The following is a 24,400-nucleotide window of genomic DNA, read 5'->3' as shown; positions in this document are numbered from 1 at the left end:
ATCCTTCTGGTTGATGCTCTTGTTTGGGCATCTCCCCTCCTTGGTTCATCTTTAGATCTACCATATTTAAATTAGCAAATGATTCTGCTAATTCTTGTAGATCTTCCAATCCGATTCGATCAAGGCTGTTCATGATGTTTGCCTTTCATGATTCGGATTATGTCCTCCGAGCTCAAGTCCTTCTTGGGCTCTGCCTTGATTGGTAGTGGATACGTCGGGTCTTTGGACCATCTATTCCGAATTTTTCCGGAACATGGTTTACGCCTTTCGATTTCCTCCACTTTCTTCTGGATATCACGCAAGAGGGTTAATATTTCCTCCTGTTTGAGTGATATGCTGCTCATTTCCATCGGTAGTTCATATAGCTTGTTGTCATAATATTCCACCGTTTTCTGAATCTCCCGCAAGTTGACGTTGTCGGAAGAGTCCGGCTCGATCTTGTGGTAGCTTGGATAAGCTACTCCCGCCTTGTCCTTTGGTTCCATCAAGTATGAAATTGATGGAGATAGGCTCTTGCTTGTCTATTTGCCGCTTTGGCCACGGCATTCTCCAATAGGGCATCGAGATGCTCCTGAAAGTCCGTAATGATCTCACGAACCGTCTCTTCGTCTTCGGTAATGTTGAGCATAAGTGCTCTCCAACACCATCGTAATTCACCTAATTGGTGACGAGCTTCTCTTTCCAAATTTTGGAAAGTTATCCTGTAAACAAAATATCTCGGACATTCGTCCGGATTCATTCCAATTTGATGGAGTCTCCTCCCACATAGGTTAATCCACTTAGGCTAATTATAAAATAAATTAAACATAATATAATTCCTCATTAAAAACCCGCTCTGATACCATTTTGAGAAGCGGGGGATCAGCACTATAATTAAGCCATTTTTCATTGATTGTACACAGTTGATTATTAATGTGCACAGTTGACCTAGGGGCACCATTGTCTTTAAATAGGATTTTGGCTAGAAAAGTCATTCTTTAAAAGAGGTGGCTAAAAAAGTCATAAACTATGTGCTTTAGGCTACAAATGTCAATTCCCACTTATATAAATGATATAGTTTCATTTCAATTCTTGTAGTTTTAACTTGCATTGTTTCATTATATAAATGATATAGTTTCATTCCAATTCTTATAGTTTTAACTTGCATCGTTTCATTATATAAATGATATAGTTTCATTCTAATTCTTGTAGTTTTAACTTGCATTGTTTCATTATATAAATGATATAGTTTCATTCCAATTCTTGTAGTTTTAACTTCCATTGTTGATCGACACTATTTAAATATGTAAATGACCCTGTAAATTAAAAATATTTTAATTGACACTCTTACATTGTAATAATGCCACTGTACGAGTTTAAGATTCCAAATGAAACTATGACATATCAAATGAAACTTTAAGATTTCAAATGACACTACAACAATTCAAATGTCACTATGACATTTCGAAATGAAACTTTAAGATTTGAAATGACACTACAATATTTCAAAAGACGCTACAAAAAGTTGAATGACACTATGACATTTCAAATGAAACTTTAAGATTTCAAATGAAACTACAATATTTCAAATGACACTATAATATTTCAAATAACACTATCACATTTTGAAATGATACTACAAGATTTCAAAAGACACTAGAAGATTTCGAATGACACTTTAAGAATTTGAATGAAACTATGACATTTCAAATGACATTTCGAATGACACTATAACATTTTGAAATGGCACTATAACATTTTGAAATGACACTACAAGATTTGAAATGACACTATTACATTTCAAATGAAACTTTAAGATTTCAAATGACACTTCAAGAATTCAAATGACACTTTGACATTTCAAATGAAACTTTAAGATTTCAAATGACACTAAAGGATTTCAAATGACACTGTAAGATTTCAAAAGACACTTCAAGATTTCAAAAGACACTATAACATTTCGAATGACACTAGATAATTTTGAATGACACTATGACATTTAAAATAACACTATGACATTTCAAATGTCACTACGACATTTTGAAATGAAACTTTAAGATTTCAAAAGACATTACAAGATTTCAAATGACACTATAACATTTCAAATGACACTTTAACATTTCGAATGACACTACAAGATTTCAAATGACACTATAACATTTCAAATGACACTATTCCGATATACAAATGACACTTTAACATTTCGAATGACACTACAATATTTTAAATGACACTTTAATATTTCAAATGACACTTTAGTATTTCAAATGACACTACGAGATTTGGAACGACACTAAAACATTTCGAATGACACTGTGACGTTTCAAATGACACTATGAGATTTCAAACGACACTATAATATTTCTAATAAAACTACATGATTTCGAATGACACTATAACTTTTCGAATGACACTATGAGATTTTGAATGACACTACATGATTTGAAATGACACTATAATATTTCAAATGACACTAAAACATTTGTAATGACACTTTAAGATTTCGAACAACAATATAAGATTAGTAACGACACTTTAACATTTCAAAATGACACTATGAGATTTGAAATGATACCTTTAAGATTTTGAAATGACACTACGTCATTACGAATGAAACTTTAACATTTCAAATGACACTTTAACATTTCAAAATGACACTTTAACATTTTGAAATGATAGTGTCATTTATATAGTGTTATTTTTATAACATGATAGTGTCATTTATATAGTGCTATTTGTAAAATATAATAGTGTTAGTGTTATTTATATAAGATAGTAGTGTCATTTATAATAGTGTTAGTGTCATTTTTATACAGTGTCATTTGTAGAACTATATAGAGTTAGTGTCATTTGCATAACAGAAAAGAGTTCTTTATAATAGTGTTAATGTCATTTCTATATAGGGTTATTTGTAGAATACGATAGTATTATTTATATAATATGATATGATAGTGTTAATGTCATTTTCATATAGTATCATTCGTAATTATTTATGAAAATGATATTTATTTCTTAATTAATACTAGTATGTTTGCCTTTGGGAATTCATATTCATTTTGTATTTTTTTTAGAATACAATTAAATACTTATATTATGAAATTAAATAATATTTTATTCTCATTGTATTAAAAAATATTGATTTTTTAAAATTCGTCAATACTAGTAATAAAGTATGGACTCTTTATTTTACTCCATTTTTAATTTTATTTACATATGGAGTAGTAATACTTACCAATATTAAAAAAAAGTGTGAATTTTGGTGATTAAAATAGAGGTTTTGGCGATGGAAGAGTGAGTAGTTTTGGTTGGTTTATCGGGTGGGATACTATATCGAAATGACACTAACACTATCATAAATAACACTATATACTTGTTATAAAAATAAAACTACATAGTTTTACAAATAACACTAACACTATCCTGTTATATAAATGATACTATATTACTTGTTATAAAAATAGCAGCATTAACTTGGTAAAATGACATTATCATGTTATATAAAAAACTCTATCATATTATATAAACAACACTAACATTATATAGTTGTACAAATAATACTATTAACTTATAAAAGTGACGCTATCATATTTTATAAATAATCCACTAATGTAAACTTGGTCATTAATTTTCATTTTGCCCAATTCTAAACTCTTAATTAATCATCCACGAGATGTCACATGAATTGGCAGTAGAAGATTTGAGTTGCTCAACAAGTATCATTAGGTTGTGTGGGTTAGAGAGAGAGAAAGGTAGGTGATCGCTAGGCAGCAAAGGAGTTAAAGGGAAGTGTAAGTAGTTCAAGAAGAGCAGTGATGGGCACGGCGAGGGTCGGCTGGTGGGCGAAGCCATGTAACCTATACTAGATTAGTTTAGAAGATTCTAAATAAGAGCTTATGAATACAAAAATTTATAGCCTTTTCCTTGCATGACTGTGAGCTATTGATTCATGAAATTTATTTTGCTAACTGAAATTTATCGTCTAGTTTTGTGAAGCTTTCATCCTGTTTTTCATAACTTTTTATATTTTTGGTATATGAACCACAAATGTAAGTGTGAACTTGGGAGTGTGACATGGATGGCTGAGTAGAATAAATCTTGTGTGAACTTTAATATGTCTATAGTAAGTTTTTGGCTTTTCTTTTGATTCATGATAAGAGATACAATTAAGCTTTAATGCCATTTTTTAGAAAGACTAGCCCTTTTAGTAACTCTTTTACCCTTTTATTTTCTTTTTGTATAGATTTTATGTAATTATGTTACGACAAATGATCTTATTTCAAAAGGGGGAAGTCATTAGGATATAGTAGTACATCATATGGTAAAGCTAATAGTTTTTGCTCTTACTGTTGTAGCTAGAGATTAAAACCATTCCGATTACCTATGCTCTCTATTCCTTATTTTGCTTGGTGCCAATTTAAATAGGGAATTCAATCTAAATTATTAGTGTTACTAAATACTAATTTGATTACTTTTGCATAAATGATGAACATGTAGGAGTATGAGAGGACTATTTTTCTGAGTTAGTAATTGTTAGTATGTTTAGTGTATCTTGCAGTTACATTGTCGTATTTATGGAACTTTTCATTTTTATATTTATTTGAGTGTTTGCTAGGTACGAGAGGTGGCTTTTTATGTTCTTGTGCATGTTTACCAAAGGGCTGATGTGATTGAGCCATGTATATATTATTTTTTCCCTATAAGAGTATTTCCCGATTCGTAAGGAATATAAGAGTTTTACATCAGAAATAACCAATTTTGTTTTCCATTTGAGTCATTCTTCTGAAATTAGGATTTTCAGCTCAATAAATTAATTCCAACAAAAGAGCTTATGTGTTTTGCTGCCTCTGTTTCACGAGATTTTCTGATTGGAACAGGGTAAATGGTTTATTACACTATGTCTCTAATTTTTTGAATGAGAGAGAAAAAAGTGAAGGTGTTGCCCCTCAGTTCAGATTGTTTAGAGGCCTTATTGGTTCAGTTCAGATAATTTTTCAGGATCACCTTGGAAAATCCTTCAGCACAAGTGGGGTCAAGTTCATCAGTCAGGGCTTCAGTCCTAAATGGAGAGGTATGACTAGTTTATTAACGCATTTATTTGCAAACCATTTCTCATGCTCTAGTGCTATATAGTTGTTGACATTACTAATTTAATCAGTTAAATATTTCTCTTGCTTTTTTACACCCTAACTCTTCCCTGCCTCACCAGTAGCTTCTCGCTTCTTTCCATTTCGTTCAACTTCCCCCTTTTCCTTATCTCGACTCCCCACTTTCCTCTTTTCTGTTGTATTATTTTCATCTCATGAAAGTCTTTAGTCTTCCTCTTAAAAGTTTATGCAAGATTTTTTTTGCTGAAGAAGATATAAGAGACACAATTTACTGGTAGACTTAATATTTAGCAATAAATATCAGTTGATAATGGTTTTTTCGCCTACGTACATTTTAGGAGGAGAAGAAAGAAACTGTTGTTGCAGGGAAAATGAATGTGGCACCAGTTGAAGAGAAAACGGTGGATGATGAACCTGTCATATATGCTACAAAGCAGGTACTTACTTTATATTCCTTCGTCAACTATTACTACCATTACACATGGATTTATGGTAATTGCCTGTTCAGGAGGCCAAAAATGCGTTTAAAGCACTATTAGAGTCTGCAAATGTGGAGGCGGATTGGACTTGGGACCAGGTGAATTGAATTTTATGCTCTGTTCTTTTGTTATTGTCTTGAATTTGTTCCATGTTCATATGCAATGTTGTATCCAGGGGCGGAGCTAGGGGAGGGGCAGGGGGGTCACTGGGCCCCCCTGGGATTTTTAAAAATACTAGGGGTATTTTCGTAATTTTATATTAAATAATAAAAAAATATAATTTTATCTACATTATTATCATATTGAGCTATTTTATACTGTAATTGATATGTAAACTTTAGAGTTAAGAAGTGAACACATAATTAATCTATGCATATCATGCTTGGATTGAATTCTATAAATTTATTTTTTGAATTGGATATTGAAAGTTATTTTGCCTTACAAAATTTAATGGGATTTTGGCAAATAAAATCACGAACTATTTCGAATTTACAATTTTAACGTGACTTCTGAGTGTTGAATTGGAACTTACGTGAATTAGTAAAAAGACGACGTCGTTTTTGTGAGGCATAAACGACATCGTTTCCTACAATTTCAATTAAAAAAATCTTCAAATTATAGAACTGTATCCTATATTTGCAACATAATTTTCAATATTTAGTAATTTTATTGCAAAATACATCGTAACATGAATATTACGTGGAGAACTAATCCACATAAACTCCAAGTTAACAATCCGATGATCGAAAAAAATTGGGGGCACGAAATTGTCAAAACTGAAAAGATAGTGACTTACTTCGCTACATTTCAAAAATTACGTTAAAATTGTTAATTCGAAATAGTTCATGATTTTATTTGCCAAAACCCCAAATTTTATCCATTTTAATTTGTTGAAGTTGTTTTGTATGAACTTGAAAATATGTTTAAAGTGTATTTTTTTTAAATTTAAATGGTATTATAATCGTATTAATAATTATTTTAATTTATTTTTATTTTTTAATTTAATTATTAATTTTATTTTATAAAAACATTTGGACCCCCCTGAATCGGAAGTCTGGCTCCGCCCCTGGTTGTATCAAGCTATGAGGGTGATTATTAATGAAAGATATGGTTCTGTTTTTGATTTGCAATATCTATTATAAAAGGCTTATCTAGTGTTTTTTATTTGCTTTAGGAATCCGAAGAACTCACATCATCTACGCGATGGAGGTTTGTTCACACTTCTATTTTTTCTTGCTCAATTTTATTCAAGAATTTTTTGGTGTAACTTCTTATACAACCACCAGCAAAGCAGTGACAATGTTTGAAGATCTGTGTTTTTTCTTTTCTAGCTATTTATACTTAGCTTCATCTCTGTGCTGATCTGAAGCATATGTTATGTTATAAATTGGTCTCTCTTACTACCAACTTATATAATAGCAGGAAATGTTAGACATCATCTTCTTTAATTTTCAGATTTCATTCTGCGTTTTGGTAGATGGAAGTTTGGATGGATGAATTGCTTTTGACTAAAAGCTGCTTCAGAGTATCATTTTTCGTTGAAAATTGTAAATGACTACTCGAGCTACTTAGATACATTACTTTAGTTAGTAAAGTATTGGATTGTTAAGTTATTTGGATATATTTGGCATTTTTTATTATGGATGGATGAAGTTATTTGGATGGTATGATGTTTGATTGATGTTCAAAGTTATTGTATATTGTATAATTTGTATTTAAGAAATAATAATAATAATAATAATAATAATAATAATAATAATAATAATAATAATAATAATAATAATAAAAATATGTTAAAATTCTGCATTCGAGAATACATAACGAAAATAACCGTTATATAATATACAAAAAGCGTTGTATATAATGACAATATAGTATGTAAGAAATATACTCCCTTCGTCCCCAAAATAAGTTCCTCTTTGGGGACGGCACGGGTTTTAAGGAAAGTGGTAAAGTATATTGATAGTGGAGAAAAATATGTTAAAATTAGTATTGGGAATGGTGAAAAGGTGAAAAAGTGTTATAATTAGTATTGAGAGTGGTGAAAAAGTGAAAAGTAAGAATAAATAAAATATTATTAGTGGTGGGGTAGTTGTCCAAAAATAGAAAGAAAGAAAGAGGAACTTATTTGGGGGACGTCCCAAAATGAAAAAAGAGGAACTTATTTCAGGGACGGATGGAGTATTTTATAACGAAAAAAATAAGTTTCATAACGGTGAAAAACTGTTATGTTTCCTATCATAAGATAACGGCAGTTAACCATTATGTAAAATATAAAATACTGTTATGTATAAATTAAATACATATTGAAAAAAATACATTTTATAACAGACAATTACTGTTATGTATTACATTCATACAAAACGGTAATCAATGTGTTATGTATACCTCATTTACCGTTATGTATACATAGTATAGATAACGGTATATTACCGTTATGTATGAGCGCTCTCATACATAACACTACTATATAAGACGCTTTTTTTGGTACATAGATAACGGAAAATTACCGTTATGTATGAGCGTTTTTTTTAGTAGTGATAGCATGGAATTATTTGTTTTTCCTGAGGGCCAATTCACGAATTAATAATTAAAACGTATATAAAATATATATTAAATAATTTTTGGTTAATCCGTTTGGTTATCGGGTTAACTGATACCCGATATTTTTCTAAAAATGATACCTGAAATCGAATCGATAATCAAAAAAATCGATTATTGAATACTCAAACCCGGAAATTTCGATTCGATTAATGAGTTATCCAAAACCCGAAAACTATTTATACAGCCCTACTTGAAAAAGGTGGAAAGTTTAGAATTCCTCCCAATTTTATATGGCCCAAAAATTTTTTAGTGAGAATTGACATTTGTAGCCTAAAGCACATAGTTTATGACTTTTTTAGCCACCTCTTTTAAAGAATGACTTTTATAGCCAAAATCCTTTTTAAAGACAATTGCGCCCCTAGGTCAACTGTGCACGTTATAATCAACTATGTACTAATGATGAAAAAATTGCTTAATTATATTGCTGATCCCGCGTTTTCAAAAATGGTATCAGAGCATGGTCATGGACAAGAAGCTGACGTCCTGATCTTAGGACGCAATTTCCTTGACAAATATCAACCATGGTTATGGAAAACAAGTGGAATGGAAATTACAATCGACAGACAAAGGTTGCTGATCTAATGACAAGTCCATTCTCGATATACATCTCTGTAGGGATGTTATACGAAAAGTTCAAAGCAGAATATTTTACTGCTTATGTGGATTCAGGAGCAGGAATCTGTACAGCAAAACGAGGAGTCTTTCCAGCAGAAGTTGAAGAAGAACTGCCTCGAATTGCGGGAAGGAATTTCTCCAAAAAGATTTTGCTCCTATCAAAGGGAGTAAAACAAACGGAAATATTGATCGGAGGCGCAGGACAAACACCTTGGTACAAGGTCAAAACTCCACCGATATATTTCCATGATACCAGAGCAGATATATTATTTGGAAATAATTTTCTGCAAACCTTCAAGCGGTACACACAGGACAATGAAGCCAGGAGGCTGGTGTTCACAACTAATTGTGACCACAAGATCATTGTGCAGAGGCTCAACGGAGCTTTTAATCGCTCGATGCCAATCAAATTCCGCAGCAAGCGTGGTGATGATGGCAGACTCCGACGACCACAAATGAAGGATCAACGAAGAATCAGAGATGTTTTGCTCAAATGCAGAACCGATGGATTCCCAGATCTCTCCGAGGAAGAAACTCAAATCCTCAAAGTCTCCTTGATATCACACAAAGATATCAAGGAAGAAGAACAGGTGTCCATAGCCGACGTCAAAAGGAGAATCCAGAAGTGTTACCACGAGGATCCTTTGGCATGGTGGGACAAGAACCAGCTCAAAGCTACCTTGAAAGTTAAAACTGGAAAGGAGCATGAGTTTGTAAGGTTCAGACCTATCCTGATGAACATTCAAGATCAACAGGATATGAGGAATATAATCAAGGAACACCTTGATTTGAAGCTGATCGAACCAGGGAAATCGCCTTACAGCAGTCCTGAATTTCTGGTGAGAAATCATGGGGAGATCAAGCGAGAAAAGCCGAGATTGGTCATTAATTACAAAGGGATTAATGATATTCTTGAGTTTGATGGATATTTTATCCCAAGCAGAGAACACCTCATCAACTGCATCAGAAGTGCAAAGGTATTCTCAAAGTTCGATTGCAAATCAGGATTTTATCAGATTTGCATGGAGGAAGGGAGTAAGAAGTTCACAGCCTTCTCAACTCCACAAGGACATTATGTCTGGAATGTCATGCCAATGGGGTTAGCCAACGCGCCTCAGATATTCCAAAGGAAGATGGATAATCTCTTCAAAGATTATTCTTCATTCATGTTTGTTTATATTGATGATATTCTTATTGCATCAAAGAACATTCATGAACATGTCAGGCATCTGGAGATCTTTGCGGATGTCTGTCAACCAGAAGGATTAGTGCTGTCTGAAAAGAAGGCAGTCGTGGCCACCCAGAAGATGGAGTTTCTGGGAATAGAGATCGATGAATCCGGAATAATTCTACAAGATCATATTGTGGAAAAGGTCCAGGGATTTCCAGAAGATCTCAAGGAAAAGAAACAGCTCCAAAGCTTTCTTGGAGTCGTTAACTTTGCAGGAATGTTTATCAAAAATCTTGCAGAGCACCGGAAAATCTTCAGTCCTTTACTGAAGAAAGATGTCCCATTCATTTGGAAAGAGGAGCATCGGGAGGGTATGAAAAAGCTAAAAGAGATTTGCAAAAATCTCCCAAAGCTTTCAATACCACAAGATGAGGATAATTTAGTCCTCTACACTGATGCGAGTGATTCCTGGTGGGCAGCCGTGCTCACTAAAACCACCCCTTATGGAGAAGAACCTTGCAGATATTGTAGCGGTCTCTTTTCCGACAGTGAAGCTGTGCGATGGCACATCAACGAGAAGGAGTTCTATGCAGTTAGAAAAGCGTTCAAAAAATGGCCGCTATTTTTACTTGCAAAGAAATTTACTTTGAAAGTCGATAACACTAATGTTAAGGCTTTCTTAACCAAGAAAATATAATCAAAACTTGAAAAGGCTAGATTACTTAGATGGCAAGCTGAGTGCCAATATTATGATTTTAATATTGTCATTTTGAAATCTGATGATAATGTTCTTGCAGATTTCTTAACAAGGGATGGAGCCAACTGAGGTTGACACCATCATGGATAACCAGAGGCAGCTCCTGAAAAACCTGGAGATGCTACAACAAGAATGGCAAGAGTGCTTACTCCATGCCAAACAAGCGGGAAGGATACAATCGGATGATGAATCCAAAGTGTCTAACCGTATACGAGAATGTCTCAAAAAGATGATAAGTCTTAATGAGGCAACCCACAAGCCGCTCCTGCGCGGGATCATGGCTCCCATGATCGAAGCAGGCATTACCGTACAGGCCGGATTACCTGTAGCAGGGGATTCAAATACCCCTAGCACAAGTTCTGAGGCTAAGGTGTCAAAATCGGATCCTCAAGAAAAAGATGTTGCTAAGGCTTCACCGCCCGAACCAACATGTCAACCCTCCACCTCTGGGGTAAAAGAGGGAGAGATCAGTCTTAGGCCGCTGACAGGCAAATCTAATATTGATACTAACATTATTGAAATATCTCCTGCTTGGCAGATGTACCAGTCCAGATGGGAGAAGATCAATACCAGAAAATGTATCAATCCGGGATACAGCCGGGTTGATGTTGGAGGAAAATATCCTCATATTTGGATGACCACCGGAGCCAATCCTCAGGAGGTCAATGTTGGATTTGTATACTGAAAGCAAGAACTTTTTATGCTTGTATACATTGATTCCCGTGTTCACTGTTTTATCTCCTATCTGATTGTGTTCATGATTGCATATGTATGTTCTTTATCTCTATATAAGTAGATTATATGGTGTGTTGTAGATAACAGAAGACCGTATAATTGGAATAACCTTAAGAGATATAAAATAATCACAGCCGAAATAACTCTAGGACAAGTTATTGGTTTAGGCTGCGGTATAGATGGAAGTAGTTTGTCATGGCTACTTATCTATACTGGTACGTCATTACGTATTGATAGGACCACAGTGAGATACATTCTTCTATCTGACTTAAGTGAAGAATCAAAGATCTCGGTAACTTATATGATCTTAATACTAATAAGATTTCTGATATATATGTTGATTCGTTTATCACTTTGATTTACTATGAGTGAGAGTTATATAGTAACTTGAGTACTCTGTATCTTGGGTGATAGCGGTTAATATATGATATTTGATTATCTGTATTAGTACTCGTATCCGATAGAGGATAATGACATCCCCTTAAGGAGCTCAATAATATTTATTGCGTTAAACTCTGCAGGTTGATTAAGTTCAGGCGCAATATATAATAAGGTTTGAGTGGTACTGCTTAAGGATTACAAAGAGATTAATTAATTTAAGATGTGAGAGCTCTAATTAATTAATGGATGTCGGATATTTTAAATACGAGGATTTAATAAGTCTAAATACAAGCCCCGACTCAACACCGACAATAAAGGGGTAAGTCAATATTGGTTCTTTAGTGGAATGAACTGATATTTATAAATTAATTATGGTCTGGGCTGACCATGGATAAATTAATTTATTTGAGGCCCATCTTTATTTCTTGTATCTGGTCCCTGGACTGGCCCAAAGTCTCCTAGCCCAAGAAGGGTTAGAAATCACCCAACACACATAACTGGCGCCCCCTCTCTGTATTTTCTTCTTTAAATACAACTGTCAGCTCTCAGGAAATACACACTGATAAAAATTAGGGTTTTGAGAGCTGTGGGAGGCGCAGGAAACGTGTAGGAGATTTCTAGCTTGGGACTTTCATAGTTCGTTGTCCATCCAACGGTGAAAGCTGAGCGGGATACAGTTCAGAAGATCAGAACTGGAGTCTTTCGACACGATCATCAACGACCTCTGCATCCGCTTCACAGGTAAGTAATTCCTAACACCTGTGTGCAGCTGTTAAATTCATAGGAGCATGTTTAAGATTAATCATTGTATGATAAATTAATAATAATCCAAGAAACGATCATCGGGCAAACGGAACGTTAATTCAATTTAATATTCCTTCAATTGGTATCAGAGCCCAGGATTAATTTCTTGGCTCTATTATTAATTTATGTACGATTAATAATGTGCGTTGTTTTTACTGTTGTTGTTCTTCGTGGTCTGTTGATTCGTGGGATGCGTCGTTTTGACGTTGTAATCGTTTTTCACCGCGAGAAAAATCCGTGGTTAGATTAGGATTTCAAATTGTATTTGTTTTCCATTGTAAATCTGTAAAACTGAAGAACGAGATGAGAACGACGACGAATCAACGACGAAAGAACGGTGGATGGAGGTGGCGTGCCGGGTGCGGTGCGGCAAGGCTGCCAGCGTCGAGGGCAGCGCGCGCATGAGCGCTTGCGCGCTGTGCGCTGCGCGCGCCTGGTCGAGCCCCGTGTACGCTGCTGCTGCACGTGTTGCTGCGGGCTCTGGCTGGGCGAGACGGCGAGGAGGCAGCCGGCAGTGGCGGTGCGCGCCCGGGGCCGCGCCTGCGCGCTCTGCGCGCCCAGCGGGCGACGCGCTGCCGCTGCTGTCGCCGTGCGCTGGAGCTGCTGGAGGTGCCGCCGTTGCTGCTGGAGGTGCGCTGGAGCTGCTGCTGCTGCTGCTGGACGCCGCTGGAGGGCTGCCGACCGGGCTGTTGCTTGCGCTGGAGGCTGGCACGCCGGGCTGCTGCAGCGCCGGGCTGCTACGGCGCCGGGCTGCTGCCGAGCGCTGGGGCGGCTGCCTTGGGAGGTGGCGGCGGCAGCTAGGGTTTCCAAACCCTAGCTGCGTATCTCAAACCCTAGGGGGCCCAAACCCTAATTCCAAAGACGGGCCTAAAGTGTTCGGGCCAAGTTTATGTTTTTGGGTTTTTCTTTTCTGTTTTATTTTTAATAGATTAGAATTTGGGATTCCACGAATGGGTCACGAAGAATTTTAATTTTTTTTTTCTGTTCTTTGCATGCCGTGGTGTTAATCCCTATGCTCTTTACCTGTTTTTGTTTGTCTCTGCTTGTTAATATGTTTTTATTAGCTGCGCTTAGACAAGCATGATAGTAGGTTTATCGTTTTCTGAAACATGTTTTAGAATTCTGTGAGCATGTTTTACATGTTGCGTTCTAGAAGAGCGTGTTTAGGATTATGTGCTTGAGCATGAACAAACCTTTTGAAATTAAAAAGACTAAGCAGTTTTAATAATTTTAAGCAATTAAAATTATTTTTAGACCTCCACATGCGGTCTCAAGACAAAGTGATTGAGAATATGAGTAAACGTTCACCCTATCGTGGCTTACTTCATATTTGATTTCACAAGTTTGTTAAGTTGAGATTTCTATTAAAAATATTTAAATCCATTTAAGTAGTGGGAGTTATGCGGTAAACGTCCACCCTATCGTGGCTTACTCGTATGATTCTCATGAGTACTTTAGAGGATGGATTTTAAATAAGATAACCAAGAGGTTAAATTGGAAGCGGTATGGTCCTAGTGAGTATGCCAATTTCAAGAATTTAATACTCAAGGTTAAATTGTGGTCGTTGCTTAGATATCATTTCAAGTACAATGTACAACTCCCCATCGGAGTCCCTTCTTGAATATGATATGGTCTAGTTAAAGTCCGACTATTAATTTCCTTTGTCAAAAGGTTAAGTTGACATGGATGGAAGTTAAACGACTAGGTAACTAGTCTGGTTGAGAAAATCATGGTAAACGTTCACCCTATCGTGGCTTACTCATGAGTTTTCTTGGGCAGTTGGAGGTTTCATTAATATTGTTTTATCAAAAGGTTACAATATTATTGTTACGAATTATGTGCTTCATGTTCTTACATGTTTAAATTGTTTACTTTCAGATATGTCTATGTCTCCGATCATCTCTATTCTTGCAAACAATCCTCTCACCGATCCTAACTATACCGAATGGAAACGCCACATAATGTATATTCTTGACGCTGATGAGCACAGTTTTGTGCTTACCACTCCACGTCCCGCGCCCTTAACTGATGAGTCGACTGATGCGGAACGTGAGGCGCATAAGAGGTGGCACAAGTCGAATAATATGGCCAAGTGCTATATTATGATGACTATGTCGCAAACTTTGCAACTCCAGCATCAGGTCATGACTGACGCGGCTGGCATCATGTTAAATCTCTCTGAGGTTTATGGGGAGTCCGAAAGATCTGCCCGCTTTAACATAATGAGAGAAATCTTAGCATGTAAGATGAGCGATGGCAGTTCTGTGCACGATCCTATCATGCATATGATAAATTTGTTTGACAGGCTTGATCTGCTAGGAGGGGGTATCGAAGGTGAAGCCAAAGTCGATATCATCCTCAACACTCTCCCCAAATCCTATGAGAACTTCCGTCTCAATGTCGTTATGAGCAAGGCCAACTATACTCTTAATGAGTTGTTGAATGCTCTAGTTACGGCGGAGGGAGTCATGGGCACTAGGAAAGAGGTTCTTGTTGCTGCCAAGGGATCTGCTTCTTCGTCGAAAGGAGGGAAAAAGAAGTGGAAAGGTCCAAAGGGCAAGAATGACAACGAAGCTAGTGGGAGTGACAAAGCCAAAGTGGGTGGCCCTACCGGCGGCGTAAAGAAGCCGACGGCAAAGGGAAAGTGCTTCAAATGCGGCAAGACTGGGCATTGGAAGAAAGATTGTCCGATGCTCAAGGCAAAGGGACAAGGTACGTCACAAGTTCTAGTAACTGAGACATGTTTAGCTTCGATTTCTACTCATTCTTGGGTAGTGGATACGGGGGCAACTGATCATGTTTGTTACACCTTGCAGGGCTTCAAGCCGACAAGGCAGCTGGAAAGTGTCGAGATCACCATCTCCATGGGAAATGCGTCGAAGGTCGCAGCTGTTGCTATTGGAGATTTATCTTTATGTTTTGGTGATGACATTTTAGTTTTGAGAGATATTTTATATGTGCCGGAGTTTCGGCGGAACATAATTTCTGTTTCAAAATTGTTTTTGGATGGATATTCTGTTACTTTTGATAGAGGTGTCTCTATCATGAAAAATAACATGACTATTTGTTCTGGAATTTTGAATAACTCTCTCTATACTATTACATGTCCAATTAAAAATTCTGTCCATGTTGCATCTACATCACAAATCTGTCCTAATCCGAATAAGAGGAAATATTATTCTCATGAACAATATACGCATGCGTGGCACCTAAGGTTAGGCCACATCAATCTAAATAGGATCCAAAGACTCGTTTCAAATGGAATCTTGAAAGACTTTCAAGCTGTTCCATTTAGAACCTGCAAATCTTGTATAGAAGGAAAGATGACGGCAATGCCTTTTAAGGCTAAAGGGAATAGGGCCTCGCATGTGTTAGAATTGATTCACTCTGACTTGTGTGGATCGATGTCCACAAAGGCTTGTGGAGGGTATGAGTATTTCGTCACTTTCATTGACGATTACTCAAGATATGGGTACATTTACCTACTTCAACGCAAGTCTGAATGCTTTGAGAAATTCAAAGAATTCAAGGCGGAAGTGGAGAAGAGATTGGGTAAATCTATCAAGTCATTGCGGTCTGATCGCGGTGGCGAATACCTTGGAAACGAATTCTTGCAATACTTGTCAGATTCTGGGATTACATCCCAATTGACTGCACCGGGTACTCCCCAACAGAACGGTGTAGCGGAGAGAAGAAATAGAACTCTTTTGGAAATGGTACGATCGATGATGAGTTATGCATCGTTGCCTATTTCGTTTTGGGGATATGCCTTGGAAACAGCGACTTACTTGCTGAATCTAGTACCATCCAAGTCTGTGCCTAAAACTCCCACTGAATTATGGTCAGGGCGAAAGCCTAGCCTAAATCATGTGCGGATATGGGGTTGTCCTGCATACGTGCTTGACAAAGAGGCAAAGAAATTGGAGCCTAGATACGAAGTAATGCTGTTTGTAGGATATCCAAGGGAAACGAAAGGTGGTTATTTCTATAATCCTAAGGATCAGAAAGTGGTTGTTAGCACCAACGCGCGATTCTTGGAACAGGATTATATAGATAAACACAAGTCTAAGTCCGAGATTGTCCTTCAAGAAATCGAAGGCAATGGACAGGCGATTCTATCACCCCAACCAAGTGTGCAAGTGAATGCACCACAGGATACTGCACAAACTATTGTCACAGTTGTACCACCACCGTTTCGTCGTAGTGGGAGGGTTGTAGTTCAACCCGATCGATTTATGTTCTTGGGAGAATCTTCGGATCTTCTTGCTGTTGATGAACAAAAGGATGTCGACCCTGATAACTTTAGACAAGCGATGAAAGATATAGATGCAGATTCTTGGTACGATGCCATGATTTCTGAAATAGAATCCATGACTGCTATGGATGTATACGAGAAAACTGAACTACCGGATGGCTTCTTAGCTATAGGTAGTAGGTGGGTATACAAGAGAAAGCGAGATTCGGATGGCGAAGTCGCAGCTTTTAAAGCTAGACTGGTGGCGAAAGGATATACCCAGGAACATGGTATAGATTATGATGAAACCTTTTCGCTGGTTGCCATGCTTAAATCTATCCGAATACTCATTGCCATAGCAGCCCACATGAACCTTGAGGTTTGGCAAATGGATGTCAAAACCGCTTTTCTAAACGGTTTCCTTGAAGAAGGAAGGGACATCTATATGCAGCAACCCGAAGGGTTTGTGAAAAAGGGCGAAGAGCATCTTGTATGGAAGCTGAAGAAGTCCATTTATGGACTTAAGCAAGCTTCGAGGTCATGGAACAAACGTTTTGACGAGGTCATTAAATCCTATGGATTTACTCGTTGTGAAAACGAAAGTTGCGTGTACCGTTTAGATGCCAATGGCGACGTGGTTTTTCTCGCACTTTATGTAGATGATATCCTCCTCATTGGCAACAATGTTGAGCTACTATCAGACATAAAGAAGTGGTTATCCGAACAGTTTCAAATGAAGGACTTAGGAGATGCAGCGTACATCCTGGGGATCAAGGTTGTTCGTGATCGCCAGAAAAGGATGTTGAGCTTATCTCAAGCGTCCTACATTGATACTGTGATTGCTCGTTTTAGCATGCAAACTGCCAAGAAAGGCTTGCTACCTTTCAGACATGGCATTCCTCTGTCTAAGGACATGTGTCCTAAGACGCCTAGTGAGGTTGAGGAAATGAGGAAGGTACCATATGCTTCCGCCGTAGGTAGCCTCATGTATGCAATGCTTTGCACGAGACCTGATATTTGCTATGTCGTTGGCATGGTTGCAAGATATCAGTCGAACCCTGGACCAGGACACTAGACTGCGGTAAAGCATATTCTCAAGTACCTGAAAAGGTCTCGAGATTATAGGCTAGTTTACCAATCAGACAGTCTAACTCCTTTGGGTTATACCGATTCGAATTTCCAGGCTGACCGGGATGAGAAGAGATATACCTCTGGCTATGTGTTTACCTTGGGAGGTGGAGCCGTATCATGGCGGAGTGCAAAGCAGAAATGTATTGCAGACTCCACCATGGAAGCCGAATATGTAGCTGCTTGTGAAGCTGCTAAGGAGGCTGTATGGTTTCAGAACTACCTCTTGGATCTAGGAATGGTGCCTAATTTGCCTAAGAGTATCATAATTTATTGTGATAACTCGGGTGCAGTGGCAAATTCTAAGGAACCCAGGAGCCACAAGGCGACTAAACACATAGAGAGAAAGTACCACATCATATGAAAAATCGTAAGCAGATGAGATGTGCTAGTTGAGAAGATTGATACATTGGAGAACTTAGTTGACCCTTTCACGAAGAGCTTGCCGCAAAAGGCCTACGAGAAGCATGCTCGAGGGATGGGATTGCGGTTGATGCCACCCACTTAGAGAAAAACTTTCAGTATAAGTGGGAGAAGAAGTGAAGTGTTTGTTGTAATAGCTAGTATTTAGACGCATTGTATACTAAAAGTTTTACTTTAGTATAAGTGGGAGATTGTTGGATTTGTATACTGAATGCAAGAACTTTTTATGCTTGTATACATTGATTCATGTGTTCACTGTTTTATCTCCTATTTGATTGTGTTCATGATTGCATATGTATGTTCTTTATCTCTATATAAGTAGATTATATGGTGTGTTGTAGATCACAGAAGACCGTATAATTGGAATAACCTTAAAAGATATAAAATAATCACAGCCGAAATAACTCTAGGACAAGTTATTGGTTTAGGCTGCGGTATAGATGGAAGTAGTTTGTCTTGGCTACTTATCTATACTGGTACGTCATTACGTATTGATAGGACCACAGTGAGATACATTCTTCTATCTGACTTAAGTGAAGAATCAAAGATCTCGGTAACTTATATGATCTTAATACTAATAAGATTTCTGATATATATGTTGATTCGTTTATCACTTTGATTTACTATGAGTGAGAGTTATATAGTAACTTGAGTACTCTGTATCTTGGGTGATAGCGGTTAATATATGATATTTGATTATCTGTATTAGTACTCGTATCCGATAGAGGATAATGACATCCCCTTAAGGAGCTCAATAATGTTTATTGCGTTAAACCCTGCAGGTTGATTAAGTTCAGGCGCAATATATAATAAGGTTTGAGTGGTACTGCTTAAGGATTACAAAGAGATTAATTAATTTAAGCTGTGAGAGCTCTAATTAATTAATGGATGTTGAATATTTTAAATACGAGGATTTAATAAGTCTAAATACAAGCCCCGACTCAACACCGGCAATAAAAGGGTAAGTCAATATTGGTTCTCTAGTGGAATGAACTGATATTTATAAATTAATTATGGTCTGGGTTGACCATGGATAAATTAATTTATTTGAGGCCCATCTTTATTTCTTGTATCTGGTCCCTGGACTGGCCCAAAGTCTCCTAGCCCAAAAAGGGCTAGAAATCGCCCAACACACATAACTGGCGCCCTCTCTCTGTATTTTCTTCTTTAAATACAACTGTCAGCTCTCAGGAAATACACACTGATAAAAATTAGGGTTTTGAGAGCTGTGGGAGGCGCATGAAACGTGTAGGAGATTTCTAGCTTGGGACTTTCATAGTTCGTTGTCCATCCAACGGTGAAAGCTGAGCGGGATACAGTTCAGAAGATCAGAACTGGAGTCTTTCGACACGATCATCAACGACCTCTGCATCCGCTTCACAGGTAAGTAATTCCTAACACCTGTGTGCAGCTGTTAAATTCATAGGAACATGTTTAAGATAAATCGTTGTATGATAAATTAATAATAATTCAAGAAACGATCATCGGGCAAACGGAACGTTAATTCAATTTAATATTCCTTCAGTCAAGGAGTGGTATGAATTTGGGGCGTTAGCCCCAGTTTATACTACATCACCAGCATTTAGAGAAATCAAGGGTCTACCAAGGTGGATCCAAGAAACAGTCTATGATGCTTGGTCAAACAATCCGTCTCTAAACAGAGGAGACGTCTTGGAGTTATATTTTCTCAATGCTGCTCCAGAACCTGCAGGCAAAGGGAATCATGAGGCTTTTCATTTTATTAAGCTTGGGAGACCCGACACTGAGACCTTAAACAGAATTAAGGCACCAGATCACCAGATCTCCATCGTCACTACTTTTACGGAGGATCAAATCTCTATAAGACGTGCATGGGGACTATGGGTCTGTCTCACAGAGATGGACAAAGTGAAGTACCAATTCAAGTTCTCTCATAACGCAGGACTTGGATCATTCCTGTTAAATACTATGATAGGAAAAACCACGAGCTTCGTGGAGAAAGCCTTCGAAGAAAAAAGGCAGACTCTCTGGGACAACAAGGTGGCGGGAAGCAAAGAAACCCGGCACAAGTTCTGCAACATGGCTCATCTAGGCCATTGGGAAGATCACATCTACACGGAGTGTCCTACGCAGAAGGAACCGGAGTTCGAAAAAAGGCTTTTTTCCAAAGCCTAATAAAAAGAAGTTCCGGTTCGACGAATACGAGGAGCACAGGACTCCACGTGGACGAGCACCGCGGGCACCAAAAAAGTAAGATGACCGACAAAGAAAAGGGAGTCATGTGACTCAGGACAAGAAGGCCATCCACTAAAAAAAAAACGACAAAAGTGGGTGGAAGATAAGGCGGATCAACTACCCACTAGCAAAAATGGGTAATTCTATAGGAAATCCACTCATCAAAAGAAGACAAAGGATGGTGGAAAAATTTCAGGCTGGCCCCTCACAGCATTATCAATGAAATAATGAAGTATGGGACCAAGAAAGCACCACTCACCGAAAGCAGAAGACAAGGCTGGGTGGAAGATAAAGCAGCTGGACCTCACCAACCATTATCACAAAAAGATAAAGGAAGGTTCAACTCCATGTGAAGACACTAACTAGTGTCGGCAATAATGGCCGACAAAAGAAGGTGGCTGTCACTATCCAAGTTAGCTGGCCACGAAGAAGGAATCCAAGGCCAACTACCAAGCAATTATAGAGGGCATCAAACCTCTATAAAAGGGCAAGCTCTGGAGAGGAAGAGATCATCCGAAAATCACAACACATTCACACAACACTCTCTCTTCAGAAAATTATCTTTGTATTTAAATTTTTCGTTTTAAAAATTATTTTGATATAAGTTTAGTTTTAAAGTTTTTCAGTTTTTTTTTATTTTATGTATACAAGCATTAGCTACTAATGAGTAGCTAAAACAAGTTTGTCTCCTCCCTTAGGGAGATTATTATGAAATAAATTAAGTATTTTATAATTCCTCATTAAACGCTTTTGTTTTCGCTCAACTTTCCGGGTTAGTAAGAATATTTTCTTTTCATTTATCAACAAAAGTATTCGACGTCGAAATACAGTGAAGGAGGAAGGTTGCAATCATCTCTTGCGAGTGCGTGGTTGGACGAGAGCCTGGAGGGCGGAAGGTCCGTAAAACGCGACGAGAACTGACTCGTATAATGTTGATCTATGTTTTGAATTATTTTGAAGTGTTACGGAAGCATGTTGAGCCTGATATTACTGTAGGCATGTATTAATTAAGCATGATTTTAGACGAAGGGCTATTTGGTCATTTAATTGGCTTCTGGTTACTAAAGTCCTACTTTAAACCTTGTGGCTATATAAGTCCTTAACTATGTGAGTTTGGCTAAATGTGTATTTTCCTCAATTTTTTATATGTCCAAGATATGTATACTTGCAGTGAAGTGGAGAAGTCAAACAAGACTGCTGCCGCGGTGGAGCCGAGAGAGAGGATTCCTATATAAGAATATAAGATAAGATAAGATGCATATTGAAGTGAGAAGCAAATCATCAAACATCTTACCTCCATGGAGAAGCATGAAGTTGCAGTGATCACTGTTCCGTTTCCTGGCCAAGGCCACCTCAACCAGCTGCTGCAGATCTCCGCCCTTCTCTCCTCCCACGGCCTTCCCGTCCACTACGTCGCCGCCGCCATCCACAACCGCCAAGCCCGTGCTCGCATCAACGGCTTGAACGTCGCCCAGATCCACTTCCACGATCTTCCTACTCCCCCTTTCGCCTCTCCTCTTCCCGATCCAAACTCCTCAAAAAAATTCCCATCGCAGCTCCAGCCTGCCTGGACGGCGTCGTTGCACCTCCGCGAACCGCTCGCCGCGTTCCTCAACGACATCGCTGGAAAATTCAAGCGAATCGTTGTCGTTCACGATTCGATGATGGCCGCGGTGGTCCAGGACGTCGCTTCAATACCTAATGCGGAATCCTACGCGCTTTGGTGTATCTCTGCATATTCTCTTGCTTCCTACTACGCCAAAGACTTTTCCTCTATCGAAGAAGACGATGTGCCCGAAGAGATCCAGTATCTCACCAATTTACAACTGGAGCCGCTGAAATTCAGAGCTGGAGATCTGTACAACACCTGCAGATTGATCGAAGCGCCGTATCTGGAAATTCTACAGAGAGATGAAGCGATGGGGAATCGGAGGAGTTGGGCGATTGCTCCGATTCTTCCGCCGCCGGACGAAAATCAATCTCGGATCCGCCACAAAACCCTAGAATGGCTCGACAAACACCAGCCGGATTCTGTGATCTACGTCGCGTTCGGCACCACGATTTCGATGTCGGACGATGAGATTACAGAGCTAGCTTGGGGATTGGAGCGGAGCGGAGTGAAATTCCTTTGGGTGCTGCGAGATGCAGATAAAGGCGACGTGTTCGACGATGAGGTCCGGCGAGCTCGGCTGCCGGAGGGATTCGAGGAGAGAGTGGAAGGCGTGGGGATGGTGGAGAGGGATTGGGCGCCGCAGCCACAGATCTTGGCTCATCCGGCGACGGGTGGATTCATGAGCCACTGTGGGTGGAATTCGTGCATCGAGAGCGTGACGGAAGGAGTGGCGGTAGCGGCGTGGCCTATGCATTCGGACCAACCCAGGAACACTGCGCTGATTACCCAAGTGTTGAGGGTGGGAGTTGTAGTGAGAGAGTGGAGAGAGAGGAAGGCGCTCGTGAGAGCTGAGAGTATTGAGAAAGTTGTTAGGAGGTTGATGGCGTCGGAAGAAGGGTCTGAGATACGACGGAGGGCGGAGGAGCTGGGCGCTGCTGTTAGACGGGCTGCTCAGCCCGACGGCGCTTCTCGAGTTGAGTTGGATTCATTCGTAGCCCATGTCACCAGACACTAATCGTGACGTCACGACTCACGAGGTTAAATTTGTAAATCTTTGGGAATGTGAATAGGTAATGAGAAATCCGTTGGCACAATTATCATCACTAGTGCATGCAATTGTAATAAACTTCAGTCTTTCGATCTCAACTAATTTGATCCCTAATCTTATTTAAATCGTACCGACTAACTTGATTTATAATATTATATGAAAATAATTAGAAAAAATTAAGAATATTAATCATTTAAATGAGTGCAATTAATTGAGCTTGGCCCACCTACAAGCCGAATCCTAAGGTTATCCACAGTCGTGACATTCATCCAACCCAACCCAACTTTTTAATAAAATATTCATTTCTCTCTCATCCACCTACACAACCCACAACCTAATATAAAATCTACTCCCAATGGTGACATCAACTCAACCAATATATTTTCACTTTTCACTTTATTTTTAATTATTTAATATCTAAAATACAATATAAATTAAAATAAATATTTATTTATTATATTTAACAAAATAAAATAAATATTTATTTTTATTTTTCAAAATTTGTAATCATATTATAACTAAACATTGTCATATATTAGACACTTAACTCAATCACAAATGAAGATTACAAGAATTAAACACACAACTGAAATTAAATAAATCAAAGTACAATACGTGAAACTTAAAAATACAACTAGAAAATGCAAATTACATATTTAATTGTCAGTGCCAAACTTTTCCCATATGTGCTCAATCAAATCATCTTGAAGAGTCCTATGAGCTTCTCTATTGCGAAGTTGATCTCTATTAGTCATATAAGCAGATAAGCTCGCAATACATATGCAGGCATTGGAAATACACTTGTTACAGTATTAGACAAATGCATGTGATTTAGCATGAGAAAAATGACATATGCAGGCATTGGAAATAATGCTATGTCAGAATTCAATAAATACTTTGGGAAGCTAAACGAATCCAATGCTATTCAACTTTAGATGAAATACACTTCTTCATTAATTAAACATAAAACAAGTACATAACACAATTTGCCAAAATTAAAATCACACAAATAGAAAGCACATAAACTAAAAGCACACAAACAGAAAGTACATAGACTAAAATTACATAGAAATTGCATGATTAAAATACATTCACTCTCCAAACTGCTGAA

At 37.9% G+C, this 24,400-nt stretch overlaps 1 protein-coding gene across 1 annotated transcript; it reads left to right on the top strand.

Annotated features, from left to right (window-relative positions):
- Window positions 1–21,806: 21,806 nt before the first annotated feature.
- On the top strand, window positions 21,807–23,414 carry LOC131011348 (zeatin O-xylosyltransferase-like). The gene has a single exon (XM_057939137.1). The coding sequence runs from the start codon at window positions 21,928–21,930 to the stop codon at window positions 23,254–23,256; it is 1,329 nt and encodes a 442-aa protein (XP_057795120.1). The 5' UTR covers window positions 21,807–21,927; the 3' UTR covers window positions 23,257–23,414.
- The last annotated feature ends 986 nt before the right edge of the window (window positions 23,415–24,400 follow it).

Source organism: Salvia miltiorrhiza, chromosome 2, assembly GCF_028751815.1.
Source record: "Salvia miltiorrhiza cultivar Shanhuang (shh) chromosome 2, IMPLAD_Smil_shh, whole genome shotgun sequence".
In the NCBI taxonomy this organism is placed as follows: domain Eukaryota; kingdom Viridiplantae; phylum Streptophyta; class Magnoliopsida; order Lamiales; family Lamiaceae; genus Salvia; species Salvia miltiorrhiza.
Note: the sequence above shows the minus strand (reverse complement) of the source record. Positions and strands in the feature narration are given on the sequence as shown.